We start from the raw sequence: 22,273 nt of genomic DNA, 5'->3' as shown, positions 1-22,273 counted from the left end.
TCACGTAAAATGAATAACGTTGGAAGTTGGCGGGAAAGATTGGTAAAAAACCCGCTGAATATTCTCGAGGAGTTCTTGACGAGTGGAGAGCTCTCCTGAGAATTTTGTACCGCGGATCGTCATAGTAGACGACGTCTGGAAGGGCAGAGAGGGACAAATGGTCCTCGAATCTCTGAATCACCAACCCCTCCGAGTCGGCCCATTATCGTTGAATGAACTGACACTTACCTTTCTTCTCGGCGAAAAAGTCCGCGTTGACGCGCGTCACACAGAACAAGGCGAATATCAGCGACTGCAATCTGAAATTAAACGTTTCCTAAAGTTAGTCCCTCGCTTTGTTCTATTAAATATCTAATGAATCTTGTTGGAATTGTAGAATTCGTCTTCTTTTTTCTTCTTTTCTTTTTCTCTTTTTTTATATATATAATTATTCAAATTTAATATTATGTTCTATTATATGGATAAGATTAGTAAAATATTTAGAATAATTTGGAATTTTTTAAAAATATTAACATTTTGTTCATAATATTATCGTCATTTTGTTCCAATATACTATTTTATATTATATTCCATTCGAAAGTTATTAACTGTTTAGTTATAAATTAAATAATACTTCGATCAATCCTTTCCTATTTCTATCCATAGATATAAACTATATATATTTAAAAAATCAATTTATAAATAATAATCAATTAATTTCAAGCATATCTCAAGATTAGAAATGGAAATCTTAATAAAATAATAACAAAGACATCTTAAATAAATCCATACGAATAATATTATAGAATTTCATCGAAGATTGAACGAAATAAATTTCAAAAATTCTATTATTTTCCAAAAGAGTCAACAAAAAATGAAACAAAGCTAAAATCCAGAATAATTTTCCAGATGTACAAAGACCCATTTAAACGTTTCCTGCAATATTCTTCATATCATTCCAACATCCCGAGAATCGCCTATTATTCGGTACACTCTATTTAGATGCAACAATGAGCCGAGCATCGAGTTAAGTGGCCTGGTAAAAACAGATCGTGGGATAAAAAACCGGAATGATAGCGATTAAAATGAAGCTAAATAGGGGTTGTAACGTTTTCACGGGGAAGAGGTACGGGATCTCGTGGAAGAAGGACGCGTGATTAGCGCAAAAACGATTCGAAACATTATCGTTGTACAGAGAAAAACAATAAGGTCCATCTCTTGAGACTTTAAGGGCGAGGCATGAATGGTAAGGTCGGCGGAAAATTGGGTTCGCTGAAACGTGTTTCGTTAATGCGATCTCTTGGAGAAAAAGCAAGACTTCAAAAGGTGTTGAAAATTTGCTCCAGGAAAATTGCTACTGTATACAACGAACTTATTTAGCGTAAGTAGCCTCGGTGAAAAGGAAATCTAACTTTATGACTTGATAATTTTTTTGAGAAAAAAGAAAAGGAAAAAAAAAGAAAAAATCACGATGTGCATGCCTATTATTATTATTATCATTATTATTATTATTATTTTGTTACGTATGTTACTCGAATGTTAAAGGATGAGCTTGAAACTTTGATGTTACATGAAAGAGTAGAGAATATAATTTGAAACAGGTTAAAAGATTATAATAAGTTCCATGCATACGGAATGGCTTATTAAATACATAATAAAAATTCAGAAAATATAGTTTGAAAGTATATCTTGTATATCAAAAAGGGATGAAAAATTGAATAAGAAAGTTGGAAGGAAATAAGGAAAGTTTCAAAAAGTTTTTGATCCAAGAATTAGCATCATCTCAGATAAAAAATATAAAGAATATTATCTCCTTCTTAAAAAAAAAACTTGCAAAATAACTAAAAAAGAATAATAATCTAAATAAAATAACTTAATTAGTATATTGTAACAATATTACTAATCTTATCTCTTAAAATTTGAAATAAATGTACAAAGAAATTTCCATTCCTACATACCTGATATTTAAAATCTCGAAAATCATAATATCATAATCGAAACATGTATTTTAAATGTTCTCCAATAAAATTTAATTACATTCTAAATTGAAAATAACAATATTACAAAGTTAGACAACTTTTTCTTCAAGAAAAATTTTCTAGCAGCGACCAATCTCAAACAAAATCCAAATTTGAATAAATTACGAACTCGTTCATACCCTGAGAGAAATACATTTCTCCACGTTATCGATACGAATGTATAAAAATGGCTGGAAAAACGATTTTACCGTCAAATGACACGGCGTTTATATACATTGGTAAATATACAAGCGTCAAACAACGAACGATTTCTCACGTGTCGGGGTTACTGGAACACGAGGAATTCATTGCAAAAGTGTGACACGCATTTGCATCTGTCGGCGAAAGGCGATCGTTGATCGTTGATCGTGAATCACGATCGAGAACTATGCCTTTGCGTAATACCTCGACTGATTGCCCCACGTGTACGGCCGTGCCCGTGGATTTCGATTTCCGTTTGCCAAGGTCGTTGCACCCTGATGTTATACTCTCTCTGACAGAATTCGATCGAGATATGTGAATTCTAACTAATGTGAAGAAATTCTAACGGATAGTCTCGTTTTATTGGGATTGTTGTTTTATAATTATATTTGAAAAATTGTTTTTAGCAGAGAAAATTATTGCATTTCATATCATAGTGTTTCAGAAATATTACGAATACGTATATTATATTATATAAGATACGATTATTGTACAAAATATTATTTAAATAGATTAACTGATGAAATGATTGAAAATATAAATTTTTGAATTTAAAAAGAAAGTGATGATAAAAAATGATAACTGACTTTAAAAGACAATTTGTTTATTTTATATCATTATACATTATGTATAATGTTAATTAAATCTTATATCTTTTTGTTTTTAATTCTATTTTATTAAATTAATTTCAAATCCAACAATGAAATGATAATTAATAAACATATAAAAATTATAAACATTACATTTAAAGTTCTATTATATTCAAAAAGTTATATTTTAATATATGTAATACTGATATATATACAAAAGATATTGTTATTCCAGATATTTTTATTTCTTTTGTTTCCAAGCAATGTAATGACTAGAAACATTTACTGAAAGCAAACGCTTTAATGAGATAATAGAATGGCTCTTTTAAATTCATGCAATAGCTATTCACAATGGAAGAAAAGAAAATAAAAAAAAGAAATATTGCTAGCATCGAGAAAGTAACGAAAAATAATCATATTTTTAAAAAATGAAAGTATCGTACTTAATCATAATATAATAGTTAACGATATTCTTTTCTCAAAGCTTACATAATATAATTTCAAAATCCTAATTTATATCCCGATACAGATAATAAAATGATTAGAAATTACAAATAATTGTATGCACGGAACGATATTATTCAAACTAGAATAATCAATATTGATTCAAAATTTTATCGCAATAGGAAGTAAAACACGTGTCATTTATCGAATGATAAAAGAAAATTAGAATAATTTTTGTCGCTAATGGCTTGATAATGGTTAGATAAAACGCTTAATTAAAAAAAATAAAATGAGAAAGAAAAAGAGATAGTGAAGTGATGAAACCAATTAGAAACAAAGAAATTTTATTTTTAAAAGCTCATAAATTATTCCAATTAAAACGTGTCGCTCTTTAATGATTAAATACTCCATTTTTATTTTTATTACATCAAACCGGTCTCTTTAAAAGGTCTCTTTAAGTGCATGATATCATTGGACAAGAAATTTCTTGGAGAAAAAACAAATAAATCTCAATCCAAAGGAAGCGTGTCATTAAAAGGGAAAGAAGAACTATAACAAAAAGATTTGTAATAATGAAACTATAAAGCTTAAATATAATGTATAATCTACGAGAAAAAAAAAATGTTTCTATACTTTATTCTATCCTTATTTGCAATTCTTACATTTCTTTGAATCTGTTAAGAAACATTTAATTTGTGCAATAATTATACCGATTCGACTTGCAAATTATTCTAGTCTATATGATGAAACATTAAGCAATTAAATAATGCAATTGAAACAAAAAAAATTGACACTAATAATTAAAAAAAAAAATTCCAAACGATTTAATATCAAAAGAATTCTAATAAAATTTAAAAAATATAATAACAATTTAAAAAAAAAGAAAAGATATCCCTAATTTAAATTTCTATTTTAATTCAAACAGAGGTGTTAAAGCTGTCTCTCCCCGTGGTGAGGTTAACATCGAGAAATGAAAATAGGATCCACTATCGACCGCTATAATGACGACGAATGACGACACTCTATTAACCCAGTGGCCCAAGAAACGATATAAAGCGGAATTAAAAAGAACAAGGAAAGCCCCGATCCAGAGACACGTGTACCGGGTGGCGGTGGAATAATTAAGCGTGGAACTCGAGTGGCGACGTCGTCCTCGGCAACGACGGGGCTCAAGTGGTGCTCGTTAATGAAGCGATGCACCAGAGACCGTTGAAGAGCCGGTAAAATTCTGGGGGGGAGTTCGACAAACAAAGTGAATCGTACCATCCATTCTTTGACCGGAAGTAGAGATAATGGATAACCAATTTCGTAATTGTAACTTGATAGGATTGCTTATTATTAGCTTTTTTGAAGATTATATTTTATATATTGTACTAAATTTTGTTCTTTCATAGATTGTGGATTAATCACATTATATGATTTTAATTTTTTAACAATTTTTTTTTTTTACAAATATAAAAGACAATTCTTCATTGAAAATTGAATCAACATTATTTTCTACAATATGTAAAACAAAAAACTAAGTACGATTCGAAATTCACCATTTTCCTCTTCCTTCTGCGATCATTATAAACTCACAATCGCATAAATTTATTCGATTCGGAAGGCAACAGAGATACCATGATAATATCGTTCCATTAGTTGCCGTAATTTTTCTTTTTTTTTTTTTTTTCCGACGTCCCTCCCATTAACTTCGCCTTGTACTCTGTCGAATTTCCCCCGCCGCTTTAATTAACAGCGCCGTATATCATCGCTTGCACGCGGAAGGGAACAGACGTTGGTTTGTATTTCATCGAGTTTTTGCGATCGATCACACGTACACACGTGGCTCGCGGAATCTCGAGAAGCCGTGATTAGGTGACGAACAGCGGAAAATAAAGAAGCAGAGATTTATTTTAGTCCCTAAACACCCGAAAGGAAGAGTCTCGGACCACCTGTGAATATCATTCCAACGGAGAAATCGAAGAAGCGACTTGTATGCTTAATTAAAACATCGTTATTTTTGGCTACCAACATGGCCGACTGAATTCGCTTCCGATACAGGCTTTACGATCCTTCTTGGAATCTTTGACTGGAATGTATGAAATATTAGAGTGTTAAAAATGGAAGAACGTTCTCTTGGATGTGGATTATAAAAATCGTGGAATTTTTTTTGAAATTTTCAGCGATATTTCAGGCGTGTGTGTTCTTACGATGAAATTTATTATCCTTGCCATCGAAAATGATTTGATATTGTTACTTCCTTGCAAATATTTTTGTCCTCAATTCCGTATAATTGTGTTCTCACGATTATATTATCTTGTAGAATTATCATGAATGTTATCTAACATTAGAAGTATTAATAGAACAGAACGTTAAAATAGTTAAATGCTTTCAAAAACTCGAATTAATAGTGAATAAGTTGAAGTTTTAATTTATAGAAATTTAAATTACTTTAAATTTAAAAAAAAAAGAAAAGAATAAATTATTCTAGTCAGATAAAATCCTTGTATTTTCTATTATATTCCTATTTATATTTTATCAATATGAACCTATATATCTCAAAATTCATCTACCTAAAAATATTTTCATGACGAAATAGATTTTTAAATTAAAAGTCTATAAACTACCAAATAGGTTTAAAAATTAAAGATCAAAAATTTAAATTGCTTTAATTGAAATAGAAAAGAATAAGTATTTAATTTTATTCGACCCAATAAAATACCTATATTTCTATTCTATCTATTCTACCTATTCTATCTATTCCATTATATTATATTTCTACATCTTACAATTACCTAAAATATCAATTAACCCCTCCGTCAAAAAGAAAGTATACATATCCACCATCTATTACGATAATAACCAATTCTTATCGAAAAAATTATCGCGACAAAACTACGTCCCATCCCATCGATTCACCCAGCTCCCATTCGATGACCCAAATCTAAAAATTCTCTTTCACCGTGAAACGAACCGTATTCGAGACGTATCGCGGTCGAGAAAGATCGCAATTTCGTTGGATTCAGCGTTAGGAAACGGAACTTTAATCTCGGTCTCGCAAGAGACGATAATTCAACGATGGCCGCGGCTCAACGATGTCCACCGGTCCCTTAAGCCACGTCGCTATCTATAAACCGACGTTTAGAGCCACGTGCCTCTGGCGATACGCGGCGGTCGAGACGATCACTGACGTTCGCATTGGACGTGGAGCTCGTAAAGATCCATGAAAGAAACGATCCGTATTGACGGATGAAAGGGTCAAAGAGAGCGTGTGGGGCAAAGCATGGGTCGTAAAGAATGTTGGACTCTGTCGCTTAATGCGATATAAATCACGAAATCGCGTTCACGTAAAAATACGTAGCGATGATGTCTCGAAAGGAACGTGTTTTGCGTCACCTTATGGTCGTTAAATAAAAGGAAAATTTATTTGCGACGTTTACGAAATAGTTATGGCCGTCTGATGGCGAGGCTATTGTGTCTAAGACGGGAATGGACAACAAGAAGGCGAGAAGAGAATTTTTAGACAACGATGCTGGAATTTTGAAAACTCAATACCGAATATTTTGTCATAAGTATAATATCAAACGAATGATTGATTAAAAATCTCAAGTACAATGATATATATTGATATATTTGATATATTTTATTATGTTACAAGATATTAAGTAATCAAAAAAGTTGTGCAGCTGCAAATTATTATCGAGACTTGATCAATATTTTTTTAAAATCATTGAAACTTCGTTAGTAATAGAAAATGTTAAATATTACTACGAAATTAAACTACAAAATAACTTAATTTTCCATAATTGATAGAAAATATAAATACGTGATGAAATTTGAATTGGCAATGTTAAATTGTTCGGTTCAAATAGAGCAACTATTATCTACTTAACTTGTTAAAGTAACTTTCCCGGACTAGTTTTCAGCAATAACCGTTTACACAATGTTCTACGAGAACTTGTTATGTTTCTATTAGCAAAGGAATAGGATAGATATGTAAAAATTCTTTTATAACGTTGTATCAATTTGTCGAAGGAAGTAATCATAGAGAGAATTAATATAAGATAAATTAAAAGTGCCAAGAGAGATTGCAATCGTAGATTTTACATATTTTTGTTATAATGTCTTATTAACTTTTATCAGTATAAAATAATGACATTATAATAAAATTTAAACTGTAAGTTTTAATAATTTTATTACACGATTAATATAAAACTTCGACGAAAATAATAGAAGCTTAAAATTCCATTAAAATCTAAAATCTATTCAAAATTTCTCGTTACTCCATCATCGTTCTATTCGCGGAAAACTAAAATTTAGCATCCCCAAAATTCAAATGCGCACTGAATCTCTCAACGCATATCATCGTACACCCAGACAATTTTAATTGCCATTGCTTTCCACGCGCGTGTCCTTTCATGCACCTCCATTCATTAACACTGTCCACGGGCGTACGATGTAATCCACAGATAAGAAGGTAAGAGGGAGGAACATCGACAAGGCTCATCGATCGAAGCTTGTTGCTTCAACTTGGCCCGACATGTTCCCCAACCGAACGAGGGAAAACTGCCAACTATTTCGGCCAGAGAATGCTACCTTTTCTCTTTCTTTGCAATGGGTCCGTGTCTGACAACCTTCCTACTTGCTACATTATTACACCCTAAGATTAGCCTTGGCTCGTGCTCCAGGAAATTCTGTTCAGGATGTGTGAGAAATTACGCGGTCGTAATATCTCTCTTTGTCTCGATGGAACGTTGAAAAATGTGAGCCAAGATTATTTCCGTGAATACATGGATATTTTCTTTTCTCTATTTTTTAATTCGAACGGGTTTCAGAAATTTTTGTGACTTTTAAAAGGATGAAAAGGGGATTTACGAGTTTTAAGGATTTTTTTTTTTTTTTTTTTTTTAATATGAAAAGGAGGTCTCGAGTTTTTGTAAATTAAAATAGTTCTCGTTTAATTTAGTGATCCAGTATTTAATGTAAAATTATTGAGAAGTTCTTTCGATGAAAATTACATGGTTTTGTGGAATTTGGAAAGTAAAAAAAATAAATACGCGAGGAAATAACTGATGAGGAGAGATTCAACAATTTTTTAAAAAAATTCTTTAATTTTCTCCTTGGAGGATAAAAATAGTTATAATGCGAAATGAACTTTTATTTAAAATTTGAATCAAATATATTTTCATGTGTGAAAGAAATTTTGTTTAACAATTATATTATTAATTAATAAATGTAAGATTTTATAATATACCAAATAATATTATTTTCAAAATTTTCGAAATAGAATATGTAAATATTAATTTCAAGAACAAGAAATTTTGCCTGTAATGAATTTTAATAAGAATCTTATGAAGCTATATTTTTCTATTAGAAATGTATGCATTTTTATTACCATTTTGTAGAAGAAAATTAGCCTTAACCTCTTGTTTTACTTAATAAGGAAGTAAAGAAAAATTCTAATATAGTAAAGTAATTTAATCTTCTAACAATTATTACTACCTTTGAACACATCTTGGAGCCTTTCAAAATTTATAAGAATAAGATTTCCTATATCAAAAACAAATAATTATGAAAATTAATTACGAATAATTAAAAAGTAAATATCGTAAAAAGCATAAAACTATTATTTGCATTTAATAAGATGTATGATGTAAAATTTAATTATTTATATTTCTAAGTCTACTCAATATGATATTAAAATATATCAAAAAATATAATAAATTCCTATATACTATTATTTCAACATAGAATAGAAATAATTAACTCTTATTTTATTTCTTTATTTTCATATTTTTATTTTGAATTATATTTTTATTTTTTCCTTTAATTACACAATTAAATCAATAATTTAAGATTTTTCTCGCGATATATCAATTTAAAAAAACAAGAAAGAAAAATTTCAAAAATCATCTTCTTCCATCCATCCTCTCACAGTATATTGAACGATACACCCATCCCTTGTCACAGTCATTTCCATTTTAACGAAGTTTTAATCAAATTCCATATTGATTAGACTGTTACATTATTGTTTTACAAGCCAAAAAATATCATACGCGAATAAAAATAGAATTTTCGAAAATATTCGTTCGCTTAACATAAAAGAATTACGGATTAAAAATTTTATACTAATCTTTCGCTCCCTGATAAATTAACACTTTTCGATTCGTAAACATCGATCACAATCGATGAATAAAAACTCCGTGAAATGAAAAAAGATAAACTTGGCGTTAATGGGCCATCGCCTCACACGAATTTTGAAATAAATGCCATGTTAACAGTTTCACTTGTGGCCATACCGACACGGTTGTACGTTATTTCATCACAAACTATCATCGTTTTCCACGATTGCACGCTTTGAAGTTAATTTATCACGGCACGCGAACTGGTTTCGCAAAACCTGGTTACTATGAGTTACTTTTATCTCACTTTGTATCATCGACAATTTATAACAGGTTGCGAAAGATGGAAAATGGATTAATAAGAGCCGTGATTGAGTTCAAAGAAAGACATAAGCGGATTATTCGAGAGGATGAGGCAACGTTTCGTTATTTTGAAATTATTAAAAAATGATGAGTGTGATGTAGTTAAGAATCGATAGACAACGAGAAATACTTGATTTGTTGTTAAAAATTATAGACATTTCTAGAAACAGGATGATTCTTTGATTAAAAAAGTTATTGCTATTAAATGCCATTCGGAAGATGCACCGGAAGCTGATTAATAGAAACTAGGTCAAAACTTTCATGTCCAAGGTTTGTAGACATTGAGAAAGAATTTTCTTTTTATACGATGATAAAAGTTTTACACGTGAAATCTTAATAACCTTTTACCTACATTGAACTTCTAATAAAATCAAAACTATAATATTATATTATATATGATATCACAATACGATAATATCACAATAAAAATAAATAAAAAATTATTGATTTTAATTTTGATTGTTATATTTTTATACAAATTCTTAAATAATTAATTTAATTTCATGAATAATTGTTTAAACATCGTTAATAATAATATAGAAATTATTCAGTTTAATCTACAGCAAGAAATGATTCTAAGATTCTAATTGAAAGTGAAATCGTAAATTGAACTCTAAAACAATTTCTTCATCCGAAATCCTATGGATTAGAAGTTTCATCAGTACTTCAATATAAACTTTCCTTTAAAACTGATCGTTAACATAAGCTTTTGCTCGATTCAATTAAGCAATTACAGCTTGAACGAGATTTGATTTAAATTCATAAAACACTGGATAAAGTTAAATATTGTTTTACAATTATCTTTTTTCTATCTACAATAAAAGAAAAATTTATGATATATCTCGATCTAATATCGATTTGAATCGAGGCAAAGATACAAAATGGCCAAGATTTAATTTTAATTGGAATAAAATTTTTAATTTCGATAAGATGCTAGAAGTTGAATTTAAGATGAAAACTACAGAGAAATTTTCAGAGTAGAATAATTGGAAATTCGGGTAGGCAAATGCATCCTTTCGATAAATATTGGAAAGATATCCATCTTTATTAATTGATGGCGTAGATATACCAAGTTTTATGAAAAAATGTACCTATTTGTTACTCCCATGAATATATATACAAAAATCGAACGAACCTTTCAAGTGTTATTTATGTTCCTATCAGATATTGCTTTCTCTAGAAGAATGCTCAATTCAAAAAGCTCAAAAGACTATTTTTCGAAAGAATAAATTTTTCCACAAATCATTGATCTATTTCTAGTTTCATTTAATTAGTCATTATTATATTTTTATTAATTTTTCTTCCTTGTTGATTAATAGAACATTGGACTATTAAAAAATATATATTACAATAGATAAAAAAAATAAATTTTAACATTTCGTCAACAATTAAATAAAATAATAAAATTTCGATGATCAAAAAGTTATTCTCTCAAAAATTGTATTACTTTTTATATCTTCAATATTCAAAAAAATTAATAAAATCGAACAATCAACTATCATTTAAAAATATTATACGAAACTATTGACTATTCATAAATTTCTATTCATAAAATCTAATATCATAAAAGATAATGCAAGTGGACGAAAAATAAATTACTTTGTATTCTTTATCTCATTACGAATAATTTTACAAAGCAGTTCTAAATTATTATTCTACATCGAAAGCCGTTTAGACAAAGCGCAATCAGCCTTTGAAGCGATGATAAATCTTCGCGAATTCGTCGAAAATGCAATTCATATCGCAACAGAGTCGAGTGTTATTAACACCGAATGTGAAGTGCCACGGTTCAAATCTGCACTATTTTGAGGCGTGCGTCTGAAAAGCCATAAATTGGAGAGTTAACTTTCGTACACCTTCGAAATAATATATTCGCGGGAAAAAATATAGTTAAAACGAGAATGAAAACGATTGGGACGTATGGAAAATGGCAATTCAACGCGAATATGGATATAGTCGGCTATTTTCCACAATTTACGATATCGATACAATGTATATGTATATCTCCTATGAGATTCAAGCATCGAAATTGCTTAATATAATACACCCATGCGTGAACATCCATTTGCGGACTCTGCTTTTTCGACAATCAATTAGTTGTTCCAAGATTCTTTTATATTAAATCAAACACGTGAAAGAAAAGTCTAATTAATTTTTATAATCTATTCATTGTTTATATTTAATCTGTATATATGTGAATGATTTTTATTGGATTTATAGAGGAAAATATTTTTTTGAGGAACAGCACGATAGTATAAATTTGCTTGATTGCTACTTACTCGGGCATGAATGGAAATTCTTCTCGAAAAAAGTCAATGAATATTTTTCGCGGCTTGATTGCAACTGTTATAGATTTGCTATCATCCAATTTTCGATACGCTACAATTTTACGATATTTATAATAACAGAGATGTAAAGTTTCCAAAGATATTTTTAATCTTATTATTAGATACGAAATTACGATATTCTCTAATGAATTATGAATTAAAATAATAATATACACGAAATATATATTCTTTACTTATTTCCACAATTATTTTTAAAAATATTACGTTCAATATAATTACTACACGTTTCACGAAAAATCTTGCTATAAATAGCAAGATCAGCATTGAATCGTCAAACTAATTAATCAACAATTTTTAAATATCTCATTCTTATTATACCTTGCAGAATTTTTAAATCTCTTTCATCGTGCATTCTTTAATTCCTCGATTAATTTTATTCACCATAGCCACGCCTCTCGAATTCATTATTCATGCAATTGTACCGAATCGTAAAATTCTACCGAAGATAAAATTTCGTTTGTCAAATCGAAGAAGACGTTTCTTATTCAACGATCCCTCACGTCACGTTTATTCGCCATTTTTGAACGACGTTTATTCACCGCTTTCTCGTTTCTGATTCCGTCTTGGAAAACTTATTACGTCTAACAGTAATTCTCGTTGGTCTTAGCCGCGAATCAAATCGAATAAAGGCGAGGAAAAGCATTTTAAGAGGCGTGATCTTCGAGAAGAGGAATGAACGGTATGAAATATGCGTGAATAGCTAAAGAATGAATATAGTTAGCGATGGATACGATATCAGTATTTTTCAAACAATTCCCTCATTTAATAATTCTTTGAAGATTTATGATGTACATATCAAAAGATTAATAATTTGAAATCGATGCACGCTAGCAATCTAATTATTCAAACTTATTAACCGATAAATATATTAGAATCTTTTTATTCGTATCTCGTATACGAATAAATTAAAATTTAAGAAAAAAGTAACCAGTTCCATTTAATTCAATAAAATTCCTTCTTAATAAATTTTTTAATAAATGGTATGGCTTGCGATGTTTCTTTGCTATCAAGAATCGATACTTGAAAAGTATCACAGATCCATTACTACGAACAGTGAGTTTGAATAAGTATAAAATCGAATGTACATTTCAACAGAGGCAAAGTTCGATGATATTTCTGCATTTCGCAATTTCCATTGCGTCACAGTGCGTTTAATTGTACGCTCCGTGGAATAGTTAAGTGTATCTAGGGAATGATTTTCATGCTAATGAGATATTGTGGAAACATAAGGTAAAAGGTAATGATTGTAATAGTGTGTGGTAAATGTAGAATTATAATGTAGAATTCCATGATGATTTATTTATCGATGTTAATTGATTTAGATATCAATAAATATGATTTATGTTTTTTTTTATAATGTATATGTAATTCTCTTTTCCTTATCTAATATGATTTTTGTAGTTTTAATATTTAATTAACAGAAAAATGTTCTACAATTTGCAACTAAATGATTGTATTAAAGAAAATTGAAACACCATTTAAGATACATTCTTCAATTTATCGCCGATAAATACTTGTTCGAAAAAATTGTCTGGAATTCTATAGCGTGTAAAATATTTATCGAGTCGCTTAAGAAACAATGCTGCCAATCTTCAGTTAAAATTCCTATTAAAAACATACGCCAAGATACTTTTTTAAGAAAAAAAAGAGACTACAAAATTATTCTATTTATTTTTTAAACCTACTACAATTTCAAAAATATGAACATAATCTTTACAAAATTGGCATTTAAAAATTCATGATATCAATCTACACATCCACTTAGTTTCTTGAAGGAAAACAGTTTAAAAATTCAAAAACACACTATAAACAAAAATACAATTAAAACAAATTTAAATTAAACACGTAAAAATTTAAATTTTCCGAAAAACAGACGTACGTACGTAAAATTCGCGCAATTGGCCAGCCAAATATACAAATCTAATTAATCACAATAACATTTCCACCCGGGAAATAAATACGAATTATAAACTTCTATCAACATGTCGCGAAATATTTATCTCGTTTCATCCATCCGAACACAAGATTTCGACTATCCCGAGGAATCAAAACATTGAACGGAATGGCGGGCAGGTATAAAAAATCCCGTAAAAATCAGGGGTGTAATGGGGAAACATTGTTCCAGAGGACGAGGAGAAACGCATTGCTGTTTGGAATAACGTTGTTAACCGGCAAACAAAGCCGTTATCGCATTCACCCGTTAGATCTAATTTTCGCCCGGCGCATCGGCGAAACTCGATGAAAATTGTCTGTTTTCATTTTCGAATTTAATCTCGCGTAGAAACAACGGGACTGGATGTGTATAGTGTATCGACAACGTTCATCGAACCGATTCAACCTCTCCTCGAAGCCCTCTGCCCCATTGACTGTGTATAAAATAGATAGGCATGAATAATTCGGTGTTTCCAATTTTCCGGAAATCTTACATTACAAGAGGGATGGACGATAGAACGGCGAAGCTTCGAGCGGGTTGGAGGAGAAAGGGCTACAAAAGTTGCTCGCGCGTCGACTCGTCGTATGGAAATAAATTATTCTTTCCCTTTCAGAAACCTTTACCAGCAGCAGCGTCGTTCTCTCTATCAATTTTACAGTGAATTGCACCGAGAGAACCGTTCTTTTCGAACTGTAATTGCTCGCGCGGATACAGGGGGGAAACGAACGCTTTTTTTTCGAGTTCGTGGAACGAAATTACTGACTTAACAAGTACGAGCGAGTTTTTTTCGAGATTTCATTGAATTCTCAGAGTGGGGGATTGTAATCTTGCCGATTTATTCTTTGGTAATTGGATTTGAATGATCATTTTCTTTTTTTAAATAAGACGTAAGACGATATCTTGTTTTCGGGAGGAGAAATGCGAGGAATGCGAGATTTAATTAGAACTATATGAAATATTGTACTTATTTCAAATAAGTTGCCAAAACTTCTTCTTTTTCTGTGTAATAATTTCTTTCAATTTCCCTTGTAGCGACAAAATCTACATAATTTGAAAAAAGAAAAACAAAGAAAAAAAAATATTACGGAATTCTTTGTCTTAGTATAATCTATAGTTTTACAATATTTCTAATATTTCCCTTTCGATACTTTCAACCATTTAATTTTCACCTGCTGGCTTATATTACAAATTAACAAAATTATTAATGAGCGTCGCATAACACCATTTAACATGCTACATACCTACACCTTCATTTCAAGAAACGTTTTATAACTTTCCACGTCAGACACGTTTCAAACAATAAACCACATTTCTGGCTACATTCCTCTGCAAGGATAAAATTTCTCCAAAACAACGTCATAAATCAAGAAAATTTTACATCTAACAAACACCCTCTCTCAACATAACGCGCTATTATCAAATCCTAAAATATTTTACCCCATATAATAACCTGCATAATCTACGCATTACTTACGACTCAAAACCATCCACCAACCTCCTCCCTCCCCTTAAAAAATCAACAAAATTAATACGTGTATAAAAAAAAAAAAAAAATCGAACCATTTCTACAGCAATCAACAAACCTTCCGATCCTCTCCATCCACGAGAATCGTAACGATCAAGCTAATCCTTTATCGTTGGGACACAAATTGGCGGTAATCTACACCCGGAGGGGGGAAAAAACGATCGTTTTCCATCGAAGCGGTTAAGCTCGGGCGGGAACAAACGAGGCGGATTCGCGGGGGCGGGAAGAATCCTCCGCGGGGGCTGAAAATGGATCAGCCAGCCGTTTGCAAGGAGGCAGAGAGCGACATCGTTCGTAGATTTTATCTATGACTCCATGTAGAACAACGCGCAACACGGTATTCGCGCTTACGAGCTACCCGTTAAAGCTGCCGCGTGCACACGTGCGCCGAATGCGAGCGTGCTCGTAAATACACTCCGCGCGGATTAACACGCGGCCGTCACGTGCCACGTGTGTTACTACACCCTCATCCCTTCTCGAGCCCAAACCTCGCCGCTTCCACCTTTCCCACTTGCATCCGTAATAACTCTCCTTTTCCGTTTTCCTCCTCATCTCCTCGTCATCTCTCCTTCCTCTTCGCCTCTTTTCGACTTCTTCGGTTCCCTTTTCATACTTTTCTTTTATATTTCTTCTACTTCTCTCGATTTCGTTCCTCGGTTATTCAACACTCGATCTTATTCGCGCTGCTATTTATAATTTATAATATGGAATATGATTTACACTTTTAACAGGTGCATGTATATCTATCTCTCCTTTCCTCGATTCGTATTCCCGTCTTCGTTCCTTTATGTCGCGCTTTTAGAGATAGATTTACATTCCTGTGTCCATCTTTTCTTCGTTTTTCCACTTTATCCGTTTCCCGGTTACATTTGATCTTATTCCTGTCTCGGTCTCTTTCCTACTTGTTATTTATGACGTGGAATGTAATGTATGTAAGAATTATGCAATTTTGTTGTAAAAAGAATGTTAATCTAATCAATCCCATGTTTAATTATCGTTTCTATTTAAATTCATTTAAAGTAATAAATATTTACGATATATTATTTTTATTAAAAATTATCCGTATCGCGTGTCATCTTTCATTTCTATTCACTCACTCTTATACTTCCTTTTCATTTTTATTTCTATTTTTCTATTTTTCAACGTTGCCCGTTTTTATCTTATATTCACTTCTATTCTACCGTCTTCGTTTCTTCTCATTTTTCTCCTCTTCCCTTCTTTCTCACCTACATTCAACCCCATTTTTATCTCTCATTTTCCTCGTCTCTTTCTCGGTTACATTCGCTCTGCCAGTAGTGTGGCCAACCGGGGAATTCCAAAAAGAGCAAGGATGGTGAATTATGTCGGTGAACCGAAAAACATGGCAAGTGCGAACGCCTCTGGACCTCTTGTACAGACAGGATTAATACGGCATCGCGTAATGCACCAAGCTTTAATGCGTTACTTTATTTATTTATTTTTTTTTCTTCCTCTTATTTTTCGGTACTTTTTATTGGCGAGGTATACGCGATACGCCTTGTGACATCGTGTAATGTAAATCTGGCTGCTTAGCTTGTACGATGGTTGATGTATGATAGTGTTCTTTGTGGTTTCTGGGTAGAGGTTTCGAGTAGAAGGTTCGATACGTTGCATTGCTTCTTACAGCTTCTTTTTGGGGAGTTTTTAATGAGAAAGTTGGCGAGAAGAGGTTTTCAGAGGAAGAAGTTTGAAGGATGAAGGTGAGTGAGTACTTTGAAGGGAGGTTGTGGCGAGTTGGCGTGAGGTTTTTTTTTTCTTTTGATTAATGATTAATTTTTTTTAAATTAGATTATTGACGACAGTTTATAATCCAGTATTTCTGGTATCATTCTTTACGCGAGACTAGAAAAAGTGAATATTTATTTCCGATTTCTTCGATAAAAATAATTTTTTTTAATTTAAAGTAAATAACTAAAGTACAATCAGTTGTATTTCTTTTGTAAATATCATGAAATCATATTTTATGTTTTGATTTATATGTACTATATATTTTAATTAGCATAGGATTAAATGATTCATCGTGATCGAATCGATACAAATATTTTTAATGAAAATTTTACTCTTTCGTGCTCAAATATTTAAAATTTTCCTCATATTTATTCGATTATTTTTATATAAATATAAATTTGTTCCAAACATTCTCAAACATTTCGAATTGTATTCATTCCATTCAATTTACTAATATGTACCCCGATATCTCTTTCTTAAAGTTAAACAATTTTGAACATGAATTTATTATAATATCACACATTTTGGTCTATAATTAAATATACAGTTATTCGAAGTATGACTGATTTAATTCAAGAAATTCATTAAATATTCCTGAGCTACTTGAAAAATAATGTAATATTTCGGTGAACTTTTTAACGTGATCTTTATCTTCCCTCTAAATGTATTTTGCAACGAGGTCAACCGAAAATAAAAGTAGATGAAATAAAATCAAGTAATACTATTAATAACTATCCTTTCATAGAGTTATTAGTAAAAAGATCTCTCGTGAGATCAAAGAATACTAAATAAATGTCACGAGTGATGTTCACACAAATATCGTGATCTCGCTTGTTAAAAATATATCTTCGATTCATTCTTATCTCTAGAATAGAATCAACTTCAATGGAATATTTTATAAAATCGAAGACCATTTTAATTTATATGCATGAATTGAGATTGCTGTAAATTATTTCCTTATAATTAATTTATCTTTTATCTATAATAAACTTTCTCGAAAATACAATATCGATAATTCTAGTCGAAATAAATTCGGCAATCTAGGACGTTCTAATAGTTTTCCTTTCATTTCTTGACAAAAATAAAATCTAATTTATTTTTATTATTTATTGAAACAAAAATAAATTGATTCGCAAATCTTGTTAAAAAAAAGTATAGAAATTCTCTCAATTTTGAGTATTTTTCAAAAATTTTTATCATATTATTTTATCAAAATTAATTAACACAAAATATCGAATATTCCTGGACCATTAATATTACTTTTTTTTATAGATAAAAATATTTTTCGTTTAATCGTCCATATTCTCTGTATTAAATTATTAAATTAACATAGAGGATTAAAGTATAGATAAAAGATAGAAGGAGATTGATCATGGAAATATTATTATATAGATAATTGAATTTCTATTGGAAGGAACAAAGAGATTTTAGACTAAGAATGAGTGTTCCAAAAACAGATTTAGTTATCCAGAAATGCGACTGAATATTTAATATCTTGGATCAATAAGACAAAAACAGAAGATTATTTCTTCGTTTCAATATTTAAGATTCATTCATAAATTACAGTGAAGGAATAAAAAAGATAAATCTAAAGATTTTTTCCACACTCATTATCTCTGAAAAGTGGTTTGCTATAAAATTCAATTATCTATATCTTATAAATCCAATTATATCAGAAATGTAGAAGTATTTTCAACTATCGACTGAAATTATCACTATTAGATTTGAAATCTTATTACTTGAAAATTTAATTTTCAATAATCTATATTTTTTGCAATAAACCCGATTTCCATTTATATAAAAATATCACGAATATATAACATTTATTTTCGTATCGATCAAATCATTCTTAATAAAAATATCTACCTAAATTTATTTATTTATAATACAATGAATATTTGTTATTCTTTAATTTTACGAGTAACATTTAATCAAAGTGTACGATTATGAATATGTCATAAAACTTTATCTATCCTAATTTTTTACTAATTTTAACTTTTAATATATGACATATCTCAATTCCTTAATCGAGCGTGCAACGATTAATTTATTTTCGCGAAGCGTAACCGAAAAAAAAAAAGAAAAGCTCGGTCCAACCATTCCAAACTTTAAACACGAATTTACATATTCATGCCCGTACGAATTATAAATTGCACACAAACAACACGGATCGTATATAGGTAAATTAAATCGCATAAACATCGATCAAAGCGCGATGGGTAATGGTAATGGTCGGTCAACGAAAAGAAAGAAAGAGAGAAACGCGAGAATAAAAAATTTCACCGGTGCAACAACTCGTTCCATCCGCAAGACCGAGAATTACGAAGCGACAAAGCAATCAATGACACGCGACAGCAAGAGCAAACGTAACCGGTAGGATGGAAAACGATTTCGAGGTCAATGACCGGACCGAAGAAAGCCTTTCCTTTCCTTCTATTCATGCATGTATAAATAAGAAATCGAGTTACACCTGTGAAACCCGATTTTCCAGAGAAACGAACGAGTCACGATTTCTCAAGACCCCGTTTGCCATTTTACGAGACTCACGGTTCTTCCGGTTGTAACGACCGCGAGAAACTACCCTTACGTCGCAGTTCTTTCGATTCCAACCACCATCACGCTGCGAGGAACCGTTCCACGTAAGGTGGTTACTTTGGTTGTAACGAGTGTACGACGGGAAACCGTGAAAACCACTCACGACGCGTTCTTACGTTTACCCTCGACGAAGGTTGAAAACTCGAGGTGGTGAGAAACCGCAAAATCAGCCAAGTGGGCGTTCCAATCCCTTCAAAACCTACCTGTGGCTCGTACGCTCTCGTACGATCCATAATCCGTCCCTTCGATTCATAGTTTAATTGCGAGTTAGGAAGATAAAAAAGGAGAAGACATTTGGAAATTGTAAAAACGATCGTTTTTATGATATATTTCGAAAATATTCAATTGTATTAAATTAAAGAGGTAAATAGAAAGATATTTATTAGAAATTATAAGTGTGATTGTATTTATATTTATGGATTAAGCTTGATATATTTTATTTCGTTTCGATCTTAAAGCCTCCTATGAATCATAAGAATGAAAACTTCGATATGAAACAAGATGAAACAAGATGAGAAAAGATTATGATAAAAATTTAGAAAAGAGAATCAATAATTGTCTCGAATGTCAAGTGTTAATGCAATTTTATATAAGTAATGCATAGAAATAAATTAAATTAGATCTTGTTTATAAAATCTTGTCAGAGAAACGAATAGTTTATCACTTGCGAAAGATACATTTGACGTTTTATTAAACAGTACTATATTTCATTAAATCTTTCATTAAATCACAATTGAATCTACTTTACCATCTATTTTAATTTATATTTAGTAAAATAAAAAGCACATATCAAGAAAATTATTCTGAATCTTTTTGTTATGAAAAGAATGAAAATTTATTTTAAAAATTAATTTAAATTCACTATAATACATAGATATAAAACAAAAATATATCAATGTATTATAAAATAGCCACAACTATGATTAATAAACCATAAAAAAACCATAAAAAAAATTAATTTTATATTGTAAAAATATTCACTATATACACTATATCATGATTATATATATATAATTTTAAAATTTTTATTAATTAAGAAAACTTTCTATTAAAAAAATATTGAACACTATCCACAAAATATCATTAAATTCAAGGAATGCAAAACAGTTCAAAACAAATTGAAATAATAAATGAAATCCCAAATTAAACTACATAATAAATCCACTTCGAGAATAATTCACGATTATTCTATTTACCTAGACCGCATATTGAGTCATTCCATCCAACTTGATGGTTTAATCTCGTCCGCGTATATCTCTTCCTGAAAAATCTTCCTCACTCGTCTCTACCTTCGATACGAAAAATCTCCAAACACGAAAGGGTTTGAAACACTCGCGAAAAAAAAAAATCACTTCACGACTACCGAACCGCGCTCTCGAATCGACCGATCGAAAGCTCAAGTTGAAGTTCAATGCAACGAGGTCGTGTTACACACTCGATTTCAGCTCGATAACCGCAAACTGTAAGTGGCCGACGGTGGCGCCAATTTCCAAGGTCGCACCGGGAGGCAAGGTCAACGCACTTCCGCCTCAAAGATCTTCTTCTCTCGATCGATTCCTTATTTCAGACACGCTTCCGTATCGAATTGTTTTCTTCCACGTTTCACCACGAGATCGAATCGGGGACCAATCGCGTTCAAAAACTCGAACCACGTCTCGACCGCTGACAAGCCCAATCGACTCCACGGTCCACCACTCACTGACAACAGTCCCTTCGTGACACTTGCCGCTTCCTTCTCGATTTTTCTCCCTCCTAACCTCCTCCTACTCCACGGCTGCCGGCACAATGTCGTACTAGACTTCGTCACGCTGATCTAGTCTTTTTCTCTCTCTTCCACCACGTAAGCCCGTCTCTTTCTTTCTCCAGATGTTTTCCTCTCCCGCTTCGGTAACAGTACGAATAACAAGTGGTAAACACCGTTCTCACCGCGGCTTTACATTCTGCCGGTTCACGAGTGGAATCAAAATGTTTGACAACAACAGTGAAATATCAATGGTCGGAATGAAGCGGGACGAAAGTGATGATTGTTACGTGATGGTGAACGAGCGAGGTCTGTGTGACTTGGAGCCTACGACGAAGCTAGCAAGCCGGTGGCGGCCGATTCAAATTCGCTCCCCACGTGGCGGCGACGGCGTCGTCCTTGCGACTGCCACCGGCACGACGCCCGGCGCCGGGCAATGCGTCGCCATCTTGCGGCCGCCGGCTAAATCCGTTTTAGTGAAACCGCCACCGCGACGAAATTGCACCACACGTTTTCGTACTTTCTCTCTCTTCTTCTCCTTTTTTTTCCCCCTCCTTTGTTTTTATCGTTTTTCTACTGGTTTTTCCGGATTGCTTTGGGAGTTGGAAGGAATTAAGCGAGGCATCCTGGATCGATAGGAAATCGATGGTATCGGTTATGGCGTGTAACTATTTTATACGTTTGGT

The 22,273-nt window shown here is 31.6% G+C and overlaps 1 protein-coding gene across 8 annotated transcripts in view; it reads right to left on the bottom strand.

The window, feature by feature from the left end:
* LOC412865 (collagen alpha-2(IX) chain) overlaps positions 1 to 21,989 on the bottom strand; it is a 328,107-nt gene extending 306,118 nt beyond the window's left edge. For all 8 annotated transcript variants that reach the window (XM_006564334.3, XM_006564336.3, XM_006564339.3 and 5 more), the window contains exons 1-2: positions 21,043 to 21,989; positions 229 to 299 (exon numbers count right to left, since the gene is read on the bottom strand). In XM_006564334.3, the coding sequence (XP_006564397.1) occupies positions 229 to 299; positions 21,043 to 21,053 (82 nt within the window). In that variant the 5' untranslated portion in view covers positions 21,054 to 21,989. The remainder of the gene's footprint in view (positions 1 to 228; positions 300 to 21,042) is intronic.
* Between the last annotated feature and the right edge of the window lie 284 nt (positions 21,990 to 22,273).

This window comes from Apis mellifera, linkage group LG11 (genome assembly GCF_003254395.2).
Source record: "Apis mellifera strain DH4 linkage group LG11, Amel_HAv3.1, whole genome shotgun sequence".
Taxonomy (NCBI): domain Eukaryota; kingdom Metazoa; phylum Arthropoda; class Insecta; order Hymenoptera; family Apidae; genus Apis; species Apis mellifera.
Note: the sequence above shows the minus strand (reverse complement) of the source record. Positions and strands in the feature narration are given on the sequence as shown.